Here is a 20012-nt window from a genome sequence, read left to right on the forward strand (position 1 = left end):
TCTAAAGCTGGAGCAGAACTGGCTTTTATGTGTTCAGTCAAAACTGAGTTCACTAGATACAGTAGTATTTCTTTGAATGGAACAAATAAGCCTCAAAGATTTTATAATGAATACCCCTTGCACACATTTGTAGAATGCAGTCTATAAAAATGGGAATGAGAGATGTCGTTCCTAAACACAGACCACAGGACGCTTTTCTCACAACTCCAATAACAAGGTATAATTTCCTATCTGATCCTATTTGGCTTTTCCATAAGGAACTGTAAAAACCTCTCTCAAAATCCTGGCACCAGTGTGTGCAATAGGAATCCTAATGCTGGCTCTGCTGGAGCAGAATTTCCCTCTTCAAGAATAAAGCCTTGGGAGGAAAAAAATTGTGTGTTGGTTTTGTGGCTGAGCCAGCTATTTAACTCCACGAGCCAGCAGAAACAAAGGGAAACCAAATAAAACTACAAAGCTACAAATGCTCCTTTTGGACAAGTGAGCCAAAAATCTTCTGACATTTATGGCTCTACCCATCCCTACCTGATAAGTCATACAGAAAGCTGCAACTGCAGATATCAGCAGTCATGGAAATAAATTTTATTATGTTGTATGTACAGTACTAGTACAGTTAGATACACTAATCATGGGAAGAGGGAGGTTGCTATTTTTTTCCTGTCCCATATGGTAATAATTTTGTATGATTGAACTGTTATGAGCTAAATAAAAGTACACATTAACTGTAAGATACATTGCAAATACATTAAATCTTCCCTGGAGTTTTAGCAAATACTTGCTTTTTCTATCATGCATTTGGAATTATTATTACTGGGCCATAGGATTTATAAATAGATTTGGCTTCTTCTGCAATACTTTATGGGCAATTATTTCAGAAATGAAGATGCAGAGCCATGGATAAATAAAATAATTGCAGCTGATCAGGCTTTATTTACTGCTATCACATTTCCCTGACTGCTACACTTCCCTCATTTGCTCCACTAGCCTGAATCAATGACCAGATGAAGAGCTGTCAGTTAATGTCAGACACAGAGCAAAAGATGCCAAAGGCTGATTCTCATTTCCCCATTTCCAAATTCTGCCTGGGCTTTTCCGGAGCTGGCTTTCTCCCTGGATAAATTCAGCGTGGGATTGGGAGGCTGGGAAAGGGCAGAGCCAGTCAGAGGAGCTCTGCAGTGTGCTCAGCAGTTTTCCAGGGAGCACATTTTGCTGTGGCTGCCCTGTGGAAGGCGCTGCCAAAGGTCTGGAGAGCTCCCCTCCCATGAGCAGATGCCCAGCTGTGTCAGGGAAGGGCTGGCATGGTCTCTGCTATCTGCTGCAGTCCCACTCCAACAGGTATTAATTCACTTTGGAAGACACTGAGTACAGCTTTGTGTGGCAAAAACAGCTTTCCAGGCAATTCCAGCAGATCAAATCCAAGCAGAGCCTGGGACTGGCCTCATGTCTACAGAATACCCTCCATGTACCTCACAGCATGGAGGAGCATGCAGCTTTCAGTATTTGAGATCTCAGACAGGATGGAAAACTCTGGATTATCAATATTCCTTGGGATCAGGCTTGAAATCCTCCACTCAGCCCTATCTAATAGTTGTGTTACCTGGGGTTCAGGAAGGAGGCTGCTTGTCTGAAGAGGCTTATCAAGTCATGAGGAAAAAAAAATGTAATTTCTGCTGCTTTGAAAAGCCACGGAGCTGATAACACAGAAACAAGTGAAATGTATGATGCACCAGGTGGAGACAACCTGAGTACCCAACAAGAGCTTCCTTCAATGAGCTCATCTCAGAAGTAGCCATCAGGATGACATTTTATGGCTCTCAAATAAACTACTTAGAAAAACATTGTCTGCCAGCCCTGATGAGCAGAAATGTCTCTGGGCTACCTACAGCCTCCTGTCCTGGGAAGGAACATCCAGCTTTGTGAGGCTGGATAAAAAGGATACCCTATAGAAAAGGGAAAGCACAAAAAACATCATGGAAACTGTCCAGGGCCTTAAGAAGATCCTACAAGCATAAGTCTCATAGATTTAAAGCCTGTTTTTTAGTTTTTATATTTTCTTTATTTCATTCTAGGCTGCTTATTTCTGTATAAAGAAATGATGCTGCAAACCCTTCCAAGAACTTCATCAACCACAGTCCATAAGGTGGAGAAAGAGGCCAGTGGGACCAGATGCCAAAGGAGCTGGGAAGATTTATGCTAGCTGAGCATCTGGCTCCCTGTTCCCTGTTATCAGAGTGAAGACAAATGCTTGCAAACACCCTCATTCCAAATCACTAATGTGTTCAGCCACACTCAGCACAATTGCAGCAGTGCTGCTCCTGGAAGGTGTGCTGCCTGGAAAAGCAGCTGCTGAATGCTCCTTCCAGGTGTTTATGCAGTGCAAAGAGCAGTGAGAAAAGAGGGGGCTGCTGCCCCTCAAATCAAGCCAAGGGAATGGTTAAGACATGATCATTTTCTGTTATTGTTCTAGTGGGTGGTAGTAATGGCTTCTACACAGGAACCTGGCTACACCTCTGTTGTCATCCATCACCTTGCTGGGGCTGTGCATTGTGCAGTATTTTGATTTGACCTCATTAGCACTCCCAGGATCACAATGTCATAGCAATGACAAAGGCTGAGATTATCTGCATCTGAGGAGATGCAGAAGGAGGATGTCACACACTATGTGAAAATCCAACAGGGCAGCCACGACTCTGACAAATACTCAAAGGCAGCCTGAATCCCCCAGCTCTTGTGGGACAAAAAATGATTAGGATTTGTGCCTATATGCATCAAACCTGCAGATAAGGGGGATGGGCTCATGCCCTGGTAATCTAAACCCTCAGGGAGAGCCCAGGGAGAGGAAGGGCAGGTGCTGGAGGAGATGCTCTCTGCTACCACCTTCCCTCTGAGCTCCAGTATCATCTGTGCTGCCTCCAGCCTCACTCAGGCAGCCAGCAATCCCCTAGAAATGTGGAGAGATTTGTGTGCCATTTGGGAAATGACACAGAGGCATTTGGCCTTTGCAGAAATGCCTTGTGCTCTCTGGAAGTTCACAGGATTTTCTTGTGATTCCCAGGATAGAGGCACATAGGGAGGGCTCCTGCTCAAACTTGGGTCAAAGGAAGGTCAGACCAGTTTTTTGACCCTTCTGGCAGTCAAATAAAATCAAGTCAAATCTGTACTTGTCTGAAGTCAATCTACAGCAAAATCTGTTGTGGAACAGGGAATTTCTCAGTCTTTAACCAGCAGCTCCCCCCTGAGCTGTGCTCCCCACTACAGCTCTAACACATATTCCAAACCTCCCATTCTCAGCTACTTTAGTCCTCTATGGATCATCTTAGAGGAAATTAACTGAACTTCCCTACAGTGGGAACAGAAAAAGGAAATGAATTTATGATTCCAGTGGCACCCTTGACACAGATCCTGAATAGCTCCATTAAACACTTTGCAGCCCGGGGTGTTTTTGCTGAACCCTCTACAACAAGCACAGAGTCATTTTCCTTCTTACAACACAAACATACAGGTCAGGATTCAGGAGTCTGTTTTGTATCTGAGTAACTTCTCTCATCTCAATGGGATCCAGGCAGGCACAAATCAAGGCTGCATAATCCCAGTCCTTCCCTTTCTCTCCAGAGTCATTACCTTGCAGTATCACTCTTGGATAAACTCATTTTCACAGACTCAGCATAGACTCAATGAAATGACTAATACAACTCTTTAATGCAAACAACAATAAATTAACTGATTAAATTCTAATTTATCAGACAAATACTCTTCAGCTCTTCCCAAAGCTGTTCTGAATCATCTCTCTTGTCTGGCCATGCTCCAGAGGAGCACTGACACTAGATAAAGCTCAGACCTGTGGAATAAGTTTACATAAGATAGAAATGCTGAGAACATCCTGTATTTATGACAGGAGATTTCACAGAGATCAGAGTGAAGAACATTCCTGAGAAGACTGTAATGTCTCTGAAGCCTCCTCAGCATCTCTTCCCAAGACCAGCCTAGCAGGACTAGGGACCAACAGACCCTGAAGCTCCAGGCTCAGCAGCAAGGCCCAGGAACCTGACACATTAACCTTGGGAGATCCTACAGCAAAATTTAACAGCTGAGAAAATGGCTGCTCCACCACAATTCCACACTTTAAATCACAGACTTTTTAAACTTACTTCATTGGTTTAAACAATGCTTGTCCATAGTTCTGGAATGTCATGATCAGCTTCAGCTGGGTGCCTCCTGATTTCATTGCTGTGGGGGAAAACACAAAAGAGCTTTAAAATGAGACATGTGGATCTACTGACACTCATTTTCCTGGAAACCAAATCATATCTGCTTTTCTCTGTATCAGTTCAGCCCTGTGGCATCAGAGTGATCAGGGCCATCCCAGCTGGGCAGCAGATTATTCAGCAGAGTACAGGGAAGAGCTTTCAGTGCTGACCAGGGCTAAACATGGATTGTATTTCCTGACCATTTTTTGCCTTTTTCTGGCCATCATGGGCTCCATAAGCATCCCAGGTGAACAGCACCCATAGGAGCAGAGAATTGGAGTCTTGTTTTCTCCATCTCTTGCTTTTGGAGTCCCTTTTAACGAGGGAGTCACACTGGGAAAGGAGATGGGGTGCTCTCAGAGACAGCTGCAGCTGGGATGTACAGCCCAGTGCACAGCAGACAGCTCCTTAATTAAAACTATGAGCAGATACTGTAGCAATCTCTGATCTCTGCTGTGATTTTAATAAGTGTTCCTGAGCAGCAGAGATATGTAAATTCCCCTCCCCTGTGCACAATGGAAATGTAGCCAAGCCCAGCCATCACCTTCCAGGGATCCCAAGGTGGTTCATACATGAGAGCAGAGCTGTGCAGAGCAGCCTGGCCTGCCTGGGAGGGCACAGGAAGGTGACAAGGACAAGGTGACTTTGCTCATCTCCCAGCTGGGAGCTAATGGGAATTTGATGCTCATTCATACCATTCTGAAACACTTGGACAATGTCACAGTAACAGCTGGATTATAGGGTTTTTAAAATTAGGATTTTTTTAGTAATATATATAAGAATTCATAAAAATGCATTTTGCTTGATGATAAGGCTGCTTAAAAATGATAAACATATACTTCAGAAAACAACTGCTTTTCTGCTGCCTCAATCACAAGCTCCCTAATGAATGAAATGACCTACAGCCTGACTCCTAAATGCATCTCTGTGCTGGGAAGGCCAGCAGGGCTGTGTGGATGAGTCAGTCTTCTAAAGATGCTGTCTAGGAATCATCAGATAATCAATCCCTTTCTTTGCAGTTCTGACAAAAGCCACGTCAACTGGAGAACTACATAAATGTCAAGTTTTCTTGCTCTGTAAATTCTGGCTGAGGGTTGCCCTTGTTCCACCTATGCAGCTTGTACATGTTTTTTCTCTAACCAATGCCATTAGCTGCACATCTTTTTAATTACTCATCTCTGTGCCTTATCACTGATAGGTCATCAGCTCTCTTTCAGCACTTGTAGCCTCTATTTTTGCAACAAAATGCTATGCAAATCTGGTCAGTGTAATTACACTTCTCCTAGAATAAAATCCCTCCTCTCCTGCTGTTTTGCTGATCCCAGCCTTCTCTTGCCTTTCCACTTTATCCCAAAGGAACCAATAAATAATTAGAAATTAAAGGGCATTGAGCAATTTGCACTGACCAGGTATAGCAGAGGCAGAGGGATTTCCTGGATTAAACTCCCCCCTCTGTGCAGGACAGCTCAGTTGAGCTGCACCTGAGGGCAGGAGGAGCACAAGGCTTTTTCATGCTCAGCTCAGAGCCTGAGGACAATGAGAAGCAGAAACTTTCCAGCCCAAACCCTGCCTGTGGTGCCCTGGAACCATCTGTGCAGTCTGGAAGCAGTCCTGGTTAGTGTGGGCAGCTGGAGCTAGAAACATGGAATCACAGAATGGTCTGGGTTGGAAAGGACCTCAAAATCCACTAATCTGACCCCCCTGCCATCACAGCAATGCAAAGAAGGGAAAAAAATGGAGTTCCAGCACACCCTTCTCTAGGCACAGATCTTCAGATACTGAAAGGACTGGTTTCTCAGCTAATTAAAGCCACTCAACAGATAATGATTTTGTTAGCAGCCAAACTCAACAGTGAAGATGTCATCACCAAGCAGGGAAATGCATGAGGAAGATTAACAATTCAGAAGAATTCTTCCATGAGACACAAAAGCCTGGTTTCCTGTCAGAAGGAACTGAGCTGAAGTAAGACAAAAGCATCTCCCTCATCTTTTTAGATCCTTCTTATTGTACTGCCTTAATTGCTTGCACCAGTACCTCACCTCAACACAAGTTTTGCTGGCTCCTCCACTGATGCTTTGGAACTCTGAAACCAGAGGGGGACACTGGTGGGGATTGTGTCCCATTGTGCTTTAGGGCAGGACAGGGTGGAACACACATGGAGCATGGAAAAGGACCCAATGCCAGAGCTGCACCTTGGCTTCCCCCCATTGCCAGAGCTGCACCTTGGCTTCCCCCCAGAGTTCCACCTTGGCTTCCCCCATTGCCAGAGCTGCACCTTGGCTTCCCCCATTGCCAGAGTTCCACCTTGGCTTCCCCCCAGAGCTGCACCTTGGCTTCCCCCATTGCCCAACCTGCACCTTGGCTTCCCCCAATGCCAGAGCTGCACCTTGGCTTCCCCCCAGAGCTGCACCTTGGCTTCCCCAATGCCAGAGCTGCACCTTGGCTTCCCCCATTGCCAGAGCTGCACCTTGGCTTCCCCCATTGCCAGAGTTCCACCTTGGCTTCCCCCAATGCCAGAGCTGCACCTTGGCTTCCCCCATTGCCAGAGCTGCACCTTGGCTTCCCCCATTGCCCAACCTGCACCTTGGCTTCCCCCAATGCCAGAGCTGCACCTTGGCTTCCCCCATTGCCAGAGTTCCACCTTGGCTTCCCCCAATGCCAGAGCTGCACCTTGGCTTCCCCCATTGCCAGAGCTGCACCTTGGCTTCCCCCCAGAGCTGCACCTTGGCTTCCCCCATTGCCAGAGCTGCACCTTGGCTTCCCCCATTGCCAGACCTGCACCTTGGCTTCCCCCCAGAGCTCCACCTTGGCTTCCCCCATTGCCAGAGCTGCACCTTGGCTTCCCCCATTGCCAGACCTGCACCTTGGCTTCCCCCAATTCCAGAGTTCCACCTTGGCTTCCCCCCATTACCAGAGCTGCACCTTGGCTTCCCCCATTGCCAGAGTTCCACCTTGGCTTCCCCCAATTCCAGAGTTCCACCTTGGCTTCCCCCCATTGCCAGAGCTGCACCTTGGCTTCCCCCATTGCCCCAGAGTCACTGCAGCTCTTCCCACCTTGTCTGCTCTTCCAGAGCCACATTTGTGCTGGCCAGGCTGAGGCTGAGGCAAGGCCCCCCTCCACATCCAGGCTGGATTTTGACATTGTAATCCCTGCAGAGAGGGGAACACCTAAGCCTGGACCGTGCCTTTGAGCTCGACAAGACCTTTGCTGTACCTGCAAACCTTGCTGTACCTTGCTGTACTCACAAACTCTGCCTTGGAGCAGCCCAGGGTGCCCAAATTTTGGGGGTGGCAATGCCAGAGAAGAGCAGATGCCACTGGAGATGATCCACTCTAGGTCAGATCACTTCCCCTGTCCTAACTTAGCATCACATCTGCACACTGGCTCTCCTCTGCTTTCCGGAGCCGTGCTCCTCCCTTTCCTGCCCAACCTCAGTTAAACAGGTCCCTCTGGCCTCTGTGGCCTGTCATCTTCCAGAGGTTTGTCCCAGTCATCCTGGTGCCTTTATCTGCTGCCCACAGGCCCATTCCTGAAGAATGTGCAGCACCCAGGAGCAGCACATCCCATTCTCCAAGGAGTGCAGGGTGCTGCACCACTGCCATCTGTCACATCTGTGATCAGCAGCTCCAGGGATTTTTACAAAAGCCTTGCAACACAAGGCTGTGCTGACTCCAAAGGAACCACTAGTCACACTCTAAATTCACCTTTTATTTTTTTGAAGTATTTTAATATACTGTAACACCATAGGTCACAAACAGCTCTGTAAAGGGTTTATAAACCTGCTAGCTCACAGCAGGTACTTCAAATCAAGTCTTACACAGCTCCTGGATGTACTGGCACACTGCTAAAAACAAATCCCAATGCCATCATTACTTTTCATCTTCAGGCAATTCAAAGCCTCTCTTTTCCCTCCAAAGTAGAAGGAAATGGAAAGCAGCATTAACCTTTCCTGTTAACCCAGTGTAAGGGCTCTAGGGTGTGATCAGAAATCTTCCTGACTTCAGGAGGCTTTGGAAAAAATTCCCTGAGATATCTTTTTGCTTGAGTGTTTGGGATTAGAGTCTTGTCCAAAGATTAGTGAAACTGGGGGGATTCCTTCTGTTTTCTCTGACAGACTTTGGCTCAAGCCTGCAAAAATCCCCCCACCATTTCCATCCCTGAGCCTGCTGCCATGGCCACCTGCCATGAGTGACTTCCCCCCCTTGTCACCTCACCAGCACAAGTCCTGGGTTCCCTCCCTGAGACCCCATCCAACACAAAAGGAGTCTCAGTTATCATCTCTCATCTTCTCAAGCTGTATGCTGCAGGGTTCCTGGCTACTGCCTGGCACTGACAATGCTGCAGGATCAGTTCTCTGCAGCAGAGGGATTTGTCCCAAAGGGATTTGGGATTCCAACTGCTCTGGCTTTCCAGCTCCTCTGCTTTGCTCCATGACAGCCCTGATGCTACCAGCCTGTCCAAACCATGTGGTTTTCTGATGGAGAGAGAGAGTCCCAACAGGATCTCTGAACTTTTCCTGATTCTTTTGGTCAGCATCCAACAAACATTTTAAAATGTATTTAATTATGCAGAGCTAATGCCTGAGAAGTGAGATACAGTCACAGCCTGGGATGCAGTTCACATCTGAAACAGAGGATGCTCAGATCCATTTTGGATTCCTATTTATAGATCAAGCTTAAATCTAACATAAACATGTTGATTGGCTTTAACAAGTAATGCTCTGCCCCAGGCTGGAGACATGGCCCTGTACAAGCTGTAAAGAACATATTTAAAAATAAATTCAAGCCCTCATCATCTCTTAGTTTGTCCTTGCTCGGCCAATTCTGCCAACTTGTTTTGAAAGGACTTTTTGGACTTTTAGTCAGGAAAGTGAAAGATTTCTGCAGGGGAAGAGATCTGTGAAATTATTCTGAGGGTTTGCTGTACATTTTAAGTCTCCTCCTTTCATCTGGAATTGTACATTAAATCAATCTGTTGACTTTGGCAGATTCATTGTTTCCTCACTCAGTAAATCAAAGATGCTACATTTCATTGTTTTTCACAAGTTCTCAAAAGCACTTCTTCCTTTCCTTTGGATGAGATGTTCACGATTTTCTTTTGAGCCAGAATTTATGTTCAATATTTAGAGTCTTATCATTCCCTTTTCTCTTTTCTTTCCCTGCCTTGAAGCAGAGTCCACCTCAGGTAATTGCAGCTTTTATTCCCAGTGTGAGTAATCTCACACACTTGCTTTCTAATTACTGCCTGCACAAACTGAAGGCATCACAGATTCACAAATTACCTCAGACAGGTAGTCAGCTCCCTTTACAACCACAGAATTAAAGAATCAAAAAATAAGCCCCAGCTCCTCAGAGGAATTACAAAGCCTATTCTGCTCCCAGGCAATCTCCTCTGGACAGCCAGACCAAGCCCACAGTGTCCCTCCAATGGCCCATGCCAGAGCTGGTGCTAAACTGCTGATAGTGCTGCCACAATTATGCACAGACATCTTGTAAATATGCAAGAAAATAGCTAACTATGGTTATTTATGCATGCAATAAGCAGCTATGAAAGGCAAAGGAAATGTGCAATTGCCTGTGCATGTGCTTCTGAAAGCCAGGCTTCAGTGCTCAGTGGAAAAACAATTCTCTGTAGGCTCCTATTTATGGCAAGAGGAAATTTTCGGTGAATTAAATCAAATTAAGAGCTATCCCTTTATGCTGAACAAAATGAATAGGAAATGTGTGTATATATAGATGCAGGGCACAGAAAGATGCCCAGCCCAGGCCCGGGTAACCCTGTCCTTTCCCAGGCCAGCTCTAGGTGTCACTGTGGGAGCTGGATGGGATGGGAGATGCTCCCTCCCATCCAGGGATTTGTTCCATTTAAACTTTAACATCAAGAAAATGTCACCTTGGTGCTCCCTGCTCCTGGGAATTGCTTCTGTCACCGTTTTCATTTCAAAATACCACTGCACATGGCAGAGTGGTGTGAGTGGTCCTGGCAGATGTGGGGGATCAGTCTGCTCCCCACTCTCACCCAGAAAGAATGCAGGGTGAGCAGAGAAATCACAGCGTGGCCAGGAATGCTGCTCTGCTGCAGCTTGGATCTAATTACTGCAGGTATCAGGCAAATCATCTAATTCTATTAGAGCCAGAGTAAATCTGAACACTGGGAAGAAACTGGATAAAGCCATATCCCATTTCACCTAATGCATGTAACCCTGTATATTTAATTGTCCTGCTTGCTAAAAGGAGCCTGAAGACCAGGCATTATCAAGGTTTCAATTTATTTTATACTCCTAACTTGACATCTTTCCAGCTGCCTTGAAAAGAAATAAAACAAACCAGCAAAAATTGACCATAAGGAAAAAAAAAACCAAGGCTAATTAGAAGATAAGCAGGAATATGCAAAGAATGTAACAGCCCTATAAATGTCCTTTGGTCAAATATATTACTCTTTATTAATCAGCTTACATGTTTTTGAATCCCTCTGCTGCTCTGCAGTAAAGCTGAAAACTGGCAGGAATTACTTTAAAACATGTATTTTTAAACATCCAAAGAATTTGCAACATAAGAGAAGTTGCATTGTGCAAAAAATAATTTAAAAATGTGTATTAGCAATATGCTCTTTCTTTCTTTGCAAGCTGACAAAGCTCCTGGATCCCCACAGGGTCAGGCAGTGTATGCTAACACCAAAACTCAGATCCTGGCATCTCTATATTGGCAAGAGTCCCCTTCCATTTCCATATACTTGATTTTAGACTGGGATTTATGTGTAGGAATCATTCCCTGTCAGTTCCCATAGCGGCCAACAACAATACCAAATACACCTCGTGGTTTAATTTATGGAAATTATCCTGATTCATTGCTAGAAACCATGGCTCTGTGTTTTTGTTAGAGGCATAAGAGGCCCTACCATGCTCTTAAGAGCCTTGTTCAAACATTAACAGAGACAATCCCAAAGGGGCTTGCTAATAGCAACCATAAATCTTCCTCTGTGCTCCCATGGCCCTTTCCCCCCATTGATCAGAAAGCTCCATCAAAATCAGAATTAATGGAAACCCCATGATACATCTGTATGACACATTAGGTGAAATCATGGCCCCAGGGAAGTCAATGGCAAAAACTTCCACTGACGTCACCAGGGTCAGGATCTCACTCCCATTTTTTATGATAATAATTCTTTGCTGCTAGGCCAGCTGAAGCAGAGAGAGAGGTGAAGCCACGTGCCCAGAAACACAAGTGAACACCAAGCCCAGAAGATCAAGTGAAGAGTGAACACTAAACCACTGTTTTTGCTTGTGCCTCTCTTTTTTTCCCACCAGCTTCTATGTCCCTAATGCACCTCAGCCACCCCCTGCTCTGCAGGATGGACAGACTCCATGGCTCAAGCACTGCTGGGTTTGCTGCAGACCTCTCCTCCTGCACAGACACTGCAGCTGAGCTCTGGACTGCTGGGGAGGTGAGCAAAGATCAATACTCAGCAGCCATGTGGTACAAACAGCTACAGGCACTGCTCTTTGTGCAGACCTCAAGGGATGAGACTGCTGGGCATCACCTCTGCCCCTCTGGGGACAGCCTGGGCACTGCTCTCTGTGGGGACAGGGATGGGCACAGACTGCACCTGTCCCTCCCCAGGGGATGTGCCCAAGGAGCAATGTTCACACACTTGTTACCAAGGGCTGGCTCAATCCCCATTTGCATGTGCCACTAATATTCCAAAACCTGGTGGGTATTGAGTGACGAGGTCAGGAAAAGGGAGGGCTGTCCTGGAGAAAATCACCCAGGCTGTGTCCATACAGTGCCCTCATCACCCTCCAGTGCAGGCCAGAGGAGCATGGCCAGCCTGCTGCTACCTGCAGTGCCACCTCTGAGCTGGGGAGGGAAAACACATGCTTTAATGGGCAAACATAACCCCCTTAGTGAATCTGATCCAGGCTTTTGGGGACAGAAAACCCATCACAGGTTAATAAACAAGCCCGTGTTTGTCCTCTTTCCTGAGCTACAAGTCCACTGGACCCTTGAATGCCACATGTGGGATGGCACCTGGGTACCACAAACTGCTTTATTCAAAGTGCTGCTCCAGCAGAGCCGTGCACTGAGCACAGCCAAGATTCACTGGGCTGGAGGTCTCCTGTGGCATCCAGCATTTTACACCTACTCCATCCCAACCAGCTAAATCAGCCCACTCCTGATGACCAAGGATCTCCTTTATTCCTGCTCAGCAGCTGCTGTGATTCACACAATGGAAACTGTAAACCTTAGGGCTGCTTGAGCTATTCTTGCCCAGACCATTTCCTGCTGAAGCCAGGGGAATTTTTGCCTTGCAGGGTTAAAGACCTGCTGACCTCATCCCACGGTGCCAACACACCATCAGCACTTTCACAGAGCTCCTGCTATTTCATCCCTCTGAAAGGGACTTTGCAACTTTGTGGTCAGCACAAGTAACTCCATTTTCTGCCTGGTGGATGGAAACCACTGCCTGTGCTGCAACTCCCTGCCTCTGGAAACCACGGGGTGTGCACTTGTTTAGTATCCCAGGGCTTTCATCTGAGGTTGTGACATTTCTTTCCCTGTGCAGCTACCCAGCCAAATTCAAGAAGACACACGTTGCCATTAAACAACCCTGCAGAAAAGCCCCGAACGGTGTCACCTTGTTTAACCAGAGCCACAGGCTGACATGGGCACATCCCTGTTGAGGATTTAGAGGCAGAGCAAACAGATCTGAGCCCTGCTCAGCAGGAGGCTGCCCTGCCTGGGGCTCCCTGCCCTGCCTGGGGCTCCCTGCCCTGCCTGGGGAAGCTGCAGCTCCTGCAGCCGCAGAGCCCGCGGTGCCACCGCAGCGGGGCTGCAGGGCAGCCTCTCCTCCCTTGGCAAGGCAGGGCTGCCAGGCACAGCCTTTTAAATAATAATCAGCCCGAAATGCAAATCTAGCTTGTGCAAGATGCTGTCTGCTTTCTGCCATCCTCCCCTTTTTTTTTTTTTTTTTTTTTTTTGTCAGCGTATTTATTTTAAATAACTGAAGAGGGCACTTTCAGCCTGGTCGTGACTAAAGGATCTCTGACACCAATGGGGTTTGCCTTGCTGGCAGACTTGGCAATTATTCAGGTAATACAGTAATACAGAGCTGGAATTATCTCTTTATGTTTAGCAGGGAAAATGAGCAGGGAAGTCGGAAAGCAAAGTTGCAGGGATGCTGGAGAGAAGCCATGCAAAATATTAATACTCAAACAGCAGTGACATCCTGAACAAAGAGCAAATAATGATAAAAAAATAGCATATATCCAAACATACCAACACTGGTTATCTTTTGGGAGACAAGGTCTTGTAGTAAAGCCTCAATTGCAGGATTATGTCTGGAATACAGCTCGTACCGATTAATGCCAATGTGGAATTTTAACCAGTTTGGGTAGGAGTCTATGGAGGTCTCTCCAGTTGGCAAAAATTCTTCATGATGATCTTCATTTTGCCTACCACCAAAAAAAAAAAAAAAAAAGAAAAAAAAAAAAAGAAAAAAAAGAAAAACCCAAAGTTGAGGAGAAAGAAATAATGTTACAGTTTGTAGCACTCATCAAGAAACAGGGTTTCAAAATGTGACAACTTGGAAAGGCAAAGCGCTGCAGAAGGGAGAGAGATCCCGGGTTCCTCCCTGCCCCAAGAGCCTTTTCTCACCTGGGGCCAGTGGGGAGATGGATTCCCACTTCCCCCCATCCTGCCTGACTTAACACCCATGAAAGTCAGGAGCAAAACTCAGAGAAGCATCACTGAGCATTGGCAGAGGCCCTTCTGTAGCAGAAACACGGAGCTCAAGTTTTACCTTGTGTTTAGGTTGCATTATGCTGCACACAGCTTTTACAGGTCTGACTCAAATATTAGCGTCATCCTGAACCTTTTTTTACAGGGACATGGGGCAGAAAACCAAGATTTCAGCAGAACCTGAGTTGTGGTGCCCAATGCACCCACTCCTCCTCCTTCTTAAAGAGGGAGAATGAGAGAAACTACATCACTCTGAACTGGCTGCTAAAGAAGAATTGACTGATCTTGCCCCTTTCCGAGCAGTAGGAACCTACTACAGCAAAGAATTAACTAAAATGATCTCTACCTTCTGAAATTCACTTTAGTTCTGTGAATCTTGGCTGCAGCCACTAAGGAAAATATGTACAACAGGCAGCTGCATTGTGGATATCATGTTGATTTCACTCTTCGCCTACTGAACAGACTAACCCATATTTTGATCCAGAGTTCTCTGTGTTTACAGTCATCTCCAGATGTTCAGGCATTTGTGACTTTTTTTTTTTTTTCCTTTTTCTTTCAGAGAACACAAAACTTTCCAGGTTATTTCCCTTCACAGTCAGTTAGGATTATTAGATGGAATGGGCCTGGACAATTCACATGCTCATAGGGCGGAAATCAGAATTATTTATCCTCTCTTTCTAAAGGTTTAGATCATGCTGGCTGCTCTGCAGCTTGACAGAGCTTTTGCACGGTACAATGCAGCTGTTTAAACATTACAATGTCAGTGTGTTTGGAAGAGGGTGCTGTTGTATTAGACAACCCTTTTGATTTTTCAGTCATTGAATTTCTCAGCATTTCTTAGGAGCCAGCAGGGCATACGATTCACAGAGGCAACTGACTGCTTTGAAGGCTGGAGAGCAGCGGAGGTGCAGGGCACTGGGAATTAATTGAGGATGAAAAATGTAGCACAGATCAGATCCTGAAAGCGGAAATACCTGCCAGGATGAATGCCTTTGTGGCACTAGAGCCTGCTTTGGAGAAAAGTTAATGTATTACTGTCTGACCTCACTGCTCAGCCCCTACGCCTCTGGGTGGGAAATTGGGAAGGTGCTGGAGAGGAAGGCTCGCTGTGAGCTCACCCTCTTCCTCACACCGTTCTTCTGGCAGCATCTTCCTCGGCTGCGGCTGCAGATGGGGCAGACCGACCCCTTGGCCTCAGCGCTCCAGCCTTCCCGTGCTCCCGTGTTTATTCTGTATTTCAGGGCATTTATTTTCCAAAGGAACACGACCGGGCGAGCCTGTGAACGGTTGCTCTTTTTCCCGGTGCCCCCGAAACCCCTCTGCCCGCTTCCACCCTAGAACCACGACACCCTAAAGCCCGCATTCCCACGGAAGGGGGACACGCCACGTCCCCACCCCGCCCGTCCCGCTCCCACTCACCACTCGGGCTGCTCGGCCGCCCGCGGGTTGAACCTGATGTCGCTGTTGACATTGAAGAGGAGGTCGCCGTCGGCCAGCGGGGGCAGGGCGGCGCGGTACAGCGGGTGCTCGAAGAGCGCGGCCAGCGGGGCGGCGTTGCCGGCGGGGGGCGGCGGGCGCGGCGCCCCGGGGCCGATCAAGCGCCGCGCCCTCCCTGCCGCCGCCGCCGCCGCCGCGCCCCCGCCGCCCGCGCCGCCCGCGCCGCCGCCCGCCGCCCGCTCCGCCGCCGCCTCCCGCGACTGCGACGAGAGGTTGGAGGCCGGCTCGGCGCTGAAGTCCTGCAGGATCCGCAGCGTGTGCTTGCTGGGCCAGCGCGGAGCGGCGGCGCGGGGCGGCGCGGCCGCGGGCGGCGGGCAGGAGCAGCCCGGGCGGCCCTCGGGGCCGCGGCGCTCCAGGCGCGGCAGCAGGTCGATCATGATGTGCATGGTGCAGGCGACGAGGAAAACCATCAGGATCAGCACCCGGAACTTGCGGACCAGGAGCATTTTCATGGCCGGGGCGGCTGATGAATTACCGGGGCACGGGGAGGGAGGAGAGGCGGCGGACAGAGCCCCCCCGGGGCTCCGGCGTGCTCCTCTCGGGTCGGGAAGCGAGCGATCAAGTCAATAAAGTTACCTCCATAGGCGCCGGGAAATAAGCAGGCTAAACCCGATAGGTCCTCATGTCTCAGTATCATCAAGAACTTGGGAGGGGGAGGGAAAAAAAAAATATAAAAGGGAAAAAAAAAAATTAAAAAAAAAAAAAAAAAGGAGCTCCGGACCGAGCCTTTAAAATCAACAGGAAAACAATGCCAGCGGCATGGTAATATAGAAAGCCATCTGTTCACGATTTCTCCCTCTTTTTATTACAGGGATCACAACAAACAGGGAAAACTGGCTCTCGGAGAGAAACCGGCATCAGACACAGGCGCTGATTAAATAAAATTAAACAAAAATGGGGAGCTGGAGGGGGGAAAGAAAAATATTAAGAAAACCTGTGCAGAAAGGCGACAGAAGAAAAAAAATCATCCATAATATTTGGCTGTGCTGGAAACGCTGACTCCTTTCCCTTGGATTTGAGCAGTGATGCAGCAGAAGCGCTCCCCGCTCGCTCTCGCTCCCTCTCTTCTCTCAGACTCTTTAAGAACATTGGCTGGAAAATCATTTTCTTAGAGCGGTTCCAGTTTCTTCATCCATCGCGTCCAGTGCTTGGGAGAGATTAGTAAGTTCAACTGAGATCGAGTCTGGGTGGCTGCTGTATCCGAGCTGGGCTTGTGCTTTGGCTTGGGTTGTTTTTTTTTGGCTGCAAAACTGTCTGATGGCACAACTGCAACATAAAGGTTAAATATGGCACAGGAGAAAAAAAAAAAAAAGAGGGGGGAGAAGGAAGGATTAGAGGAAAGAAACTAATATAAATCAGTAGAGGTTCTTTTTAGCGAAGAGGTCTTTGATCTCTGCTGGGTCTTACAGATCTTTCTTTTAAAGAGAGAGAGAATGGAAGAGAGAAGGGGGGAGAGAAGGAAAAGGGGGAGAGATCTTTGGCAGGTGCAGAGTGAAAACCTCTTTCAGCCACACTGAATTCTGGAGACTGGTTGGACTAGTAGCTCTGCAGCTCCAGCTTTCAGTGGGTGTGTTAAATATTATGAGCGAGCCATGATTCCTGCCTTCCTCACGTCATAGTTAGGAGATTGGCTAAATAAACGCTACAGTGATAGTAACAGGAAAACCTCAACCAAAAGAGGGTTTTTTTCCCTCCTCTCCTCCCTCCTTCCCACCCCCCCTTTTCATTCTACTGCAGCTCCAACTGGGGCAAGGAGAGGGCGTCTGTTCCACAAAGGTTTGGGGGAAAAAAAAAATAAAAATATAAAGCGGAAAAGAAGAGAAGCGGTAGAGGAGAGAGGAATCGGCAGGAACAGCAGAGCGGAGCGGCAGCAGCGCGGGGTGTGTGTCTGTGTGTCTGTGTGTCTGTGTGTCTGTCTGTGTGTGTGCCCGGGCTGGCACCGCCAGTGGCGCATTGCCCGCTGCGCTCACCCCCGCCCGGCAAGGGCAGCCCGGGCTCCGCTGCCCCTCTCTGTCCAAGGCGAGATCCCGCGGGGGTGATAACCCGATAACCCTGCAGAGATAACCCTGCCCTCCTCCTGCTGCTTCCGTGCCCGGCGGCCCAGCGGGCCGATGGAAGGGGTGGCCGTGGGGCCAGCGCAGCCCGGAGGTGCTGCTGGCAGCCGTCCGACAGCGAGGGCACTCTGGAGGAAGGAACGAGCTGTTCCTGGCTCTTCAGGTGATCAGGCAGGGATGGCCAGAAGTGGCAGAATCAGGCAGGAACTCAGATTTCTGTCTTTGGCCAGCGTTGCCCTGGATTCTGTGGTCCGTAGCAGGGCTCCAACAGCTGCTGAGTTGGGCTGTAGGAGGATTGAGAAAGATGAAGTGCTTACCCCGACCCACCACCACCTTTCCACAGAATCATCCCAATGCTGAATGTGGCAGTCCGTTTTCCCCTGCATTAAACCACATCGAAGTATTTGCTTTCCTCAAAAAGTCTTTCCTCCATCCAGCACTGTTCCCTTACTGGCACTTCTGCAGGGCCCCGTGTTTTGCACTCCTCTGGGGCAGTGTCACAGTGTCACCCTGTTTTGCACAAGGGAAATCACTGACTTTCCAGCAGGAAAACACAGATTGATGAACCAAAAAAAAAACCCCAAAAAAACCCCAAAAAACAAAACCTAACAGGACCATGATCCCATGGACTGCTCTGCACTTTTGTGTAGAGACAAAAGTTGCTGTCCTAGAGAGACCTTGTGGTCCCAGGGTTCAGAGGTACAGCTGGATCCTTCAAGTACAGGTGCACTCAGTCACAGAAAAACATTTTGCTACAGAGCCAGAAGCAAGGCTTTCTGTCTTTTCTCACTTTTTTGCACCAAGATCAGCTCGACAAAGGCTGTCTGGACATTGACTACGTGGCTGATGGAAGGCAGCGAGGGGTGAGTGCAGGGTAAGTGGTTCCCTGTGTATCACTTAAGTTACACTCTACTGTGGTTTTTTAAGGAGTTCTGGGGGAGCTGTTTGCAGCACTTCAAGTGAGGAGAGATAAAATAACACATTATCTCCTTTAACAAGGCACAGTAGAATTTGTGAGTTGCAAATTTTGGCTACATTTTCTTAGTGTTGGACCTACTAAAATTAAGGCCTGTGGTGTTAGATGAGGGTGAAACTGAACAGGTCTGAGGAGAAAGTTGCAAATTACTTAAATGAGTTTTTTAAGTTAAAGTTTGAATTTACTTCACAGTAAAAGAACATTGTGTCAAGCGTGTCGTAACTCCTTGTGTAAGAGCTATGTAATGAAAAGGAGACTGGCTCTGAAATACAATGCAAGCAACTAGATGTAGTTAATTACATGACTTTCAAGAGGTGAAAATGACAACACTGAAAAAGTAACTAATTCCTCTAAACAGCATGTTTTTGTTTTCATCAGTGTGACCTTTAGTGCATATTGGCTATTGAGTTGAGTATGTTTTCATCTAAATTGTGTTTGCCTGTAAACTGAATCTCCCAGTCTTCCACAAGCTGTTTATTCCTTGAGCCTTTTCAACACTTGAGTTTTATCTCAGGATGTGAGATTGGTAGATGTACTGTATTCTCTTCTGTAACTGGCCTTTGTGTACAAGTTTTGCCTGCACCAAAGTGCCCCAGAGATGTGAATAAAAGAGTAAAAGAGCTGTCTTGTGTCTCTGCATTTGTTTCTCAACTTCAGTATCTACAAACGCCTTCAGCCACTGATTGGTCATCTGTGAAATGAGGTGCTCGGGCCAGCTGGTGAACTCTGGCAGAGAGTGAGCCTGCAGCTTTGCTTTGGATGGTGGGAAATGCACAGTTCCTTGTTCTCTGAGCCTTTCTTCCCCTGTCCTGAAGGCTGGTAAGGATCAGCACCAGCAGTGTGTTCCAGCCCCTCTGTGCCTCTCAGCTGTGCTGATTGGTGAAGCCCAGGGAATGAAGGCAGAGCTCAGCTGGCCCTTCCCAACCCCCTGTGGGTTCCCCCTGTGTCCCATCACACAGGGAGGATGCCAGCCCACCTGTTTTTTACAGCCCTTTGCCATGTGCAAGGGCACAGCCCCGCTCCTGTCCTGGAGTCACTGTGCCCTCTCACCTCTGTAAATCATCTCTTTGGGGACACAGAATTACTGCCAGCCTCACATTTGCATTCCACGGGGCTGGCAGAGAGCCTGGGGTTCTGGCCAGGGAGATGGGAATGGAAGGACCTGCTGGGCTGGGAGGGCTGAGGTGGCTGTGGTCAGGAAACCACAGATTGTTGGTGTGTGAAACCACTGGGAGGAGTCAGGAGTGGGCTGCAGGTCAGGACAGCCTGGAGATTGGGTGCCAGGTGCCAGGCAGGCTCAGGGACCAGGTCTGAGGGACTCCAAGGCTGGTGCAGCCTCCCAGGACAACCTCATTGCTGGCCCTGGGCAAGTGTGGGCTTGGTGCAGGAGTTTGCTCTTGTGCTGGCATCTGGGGGTTCAGTGATCCACCCCTGCTAGGGAAGTGTTCCCTTTTTCTGCTGCAAGGCAAGAAATGGGGATTTGTGTCCCTACATCCCTGC

The 20012-nt window shown here is 47.9% G+C and overlaps 1 protein-coding gene across 1 annotated transcript in view; it reads right to left on the bottom strand.

Moving 5' to 3' along the window:
- FAM20C (FAM20C golgi associated secretory pathway kinase) overlaps nucleotides 1–17379 on the bottom strand; it is a 58655-nt gene extending 41276 nt beyond the window's left edge. The window contains exons 1-3 of the mRNA XM_077186759.1: nucleotides 15405–17379; nucleotides 13524–13699; nucleotides 4149–4227 (exon numbers count right to left, since the gene is read on the bottom strand). Coding sequence (XP_077042874.1) covers nucleotides 4149–4227; nucleotides 13524–13699; nucleotides 15405–15934 — 785 coding nt within the window. The 5' untranslated portion in view covers nucleotides 15935–17379. The remainder of the gene's footprint in view (nucleotides 1–4148; nucleotides 4228–13523; nucleotides 13700–15404) is intronic.
- Between the last annotated feature and the right edge of the window lie 2633 nt (nucleotides 17380–20012).

This window comes from Agelaius phoeniceus, chromosome 16 (assembly GCF_051311805.1).
Source record: "Agelaius phoeniceus isolate bAgePho1 chromosome 16, bAgePho1.hap1, whole genome shotgun sequence".
NCBI classification, from domain to species: domain Eukaryota; kingdom Metazoa; phylum Chordata; class Aves; order Passeriformes; family Icteridae; genus Agelaius; species Agelaius phoeniceus.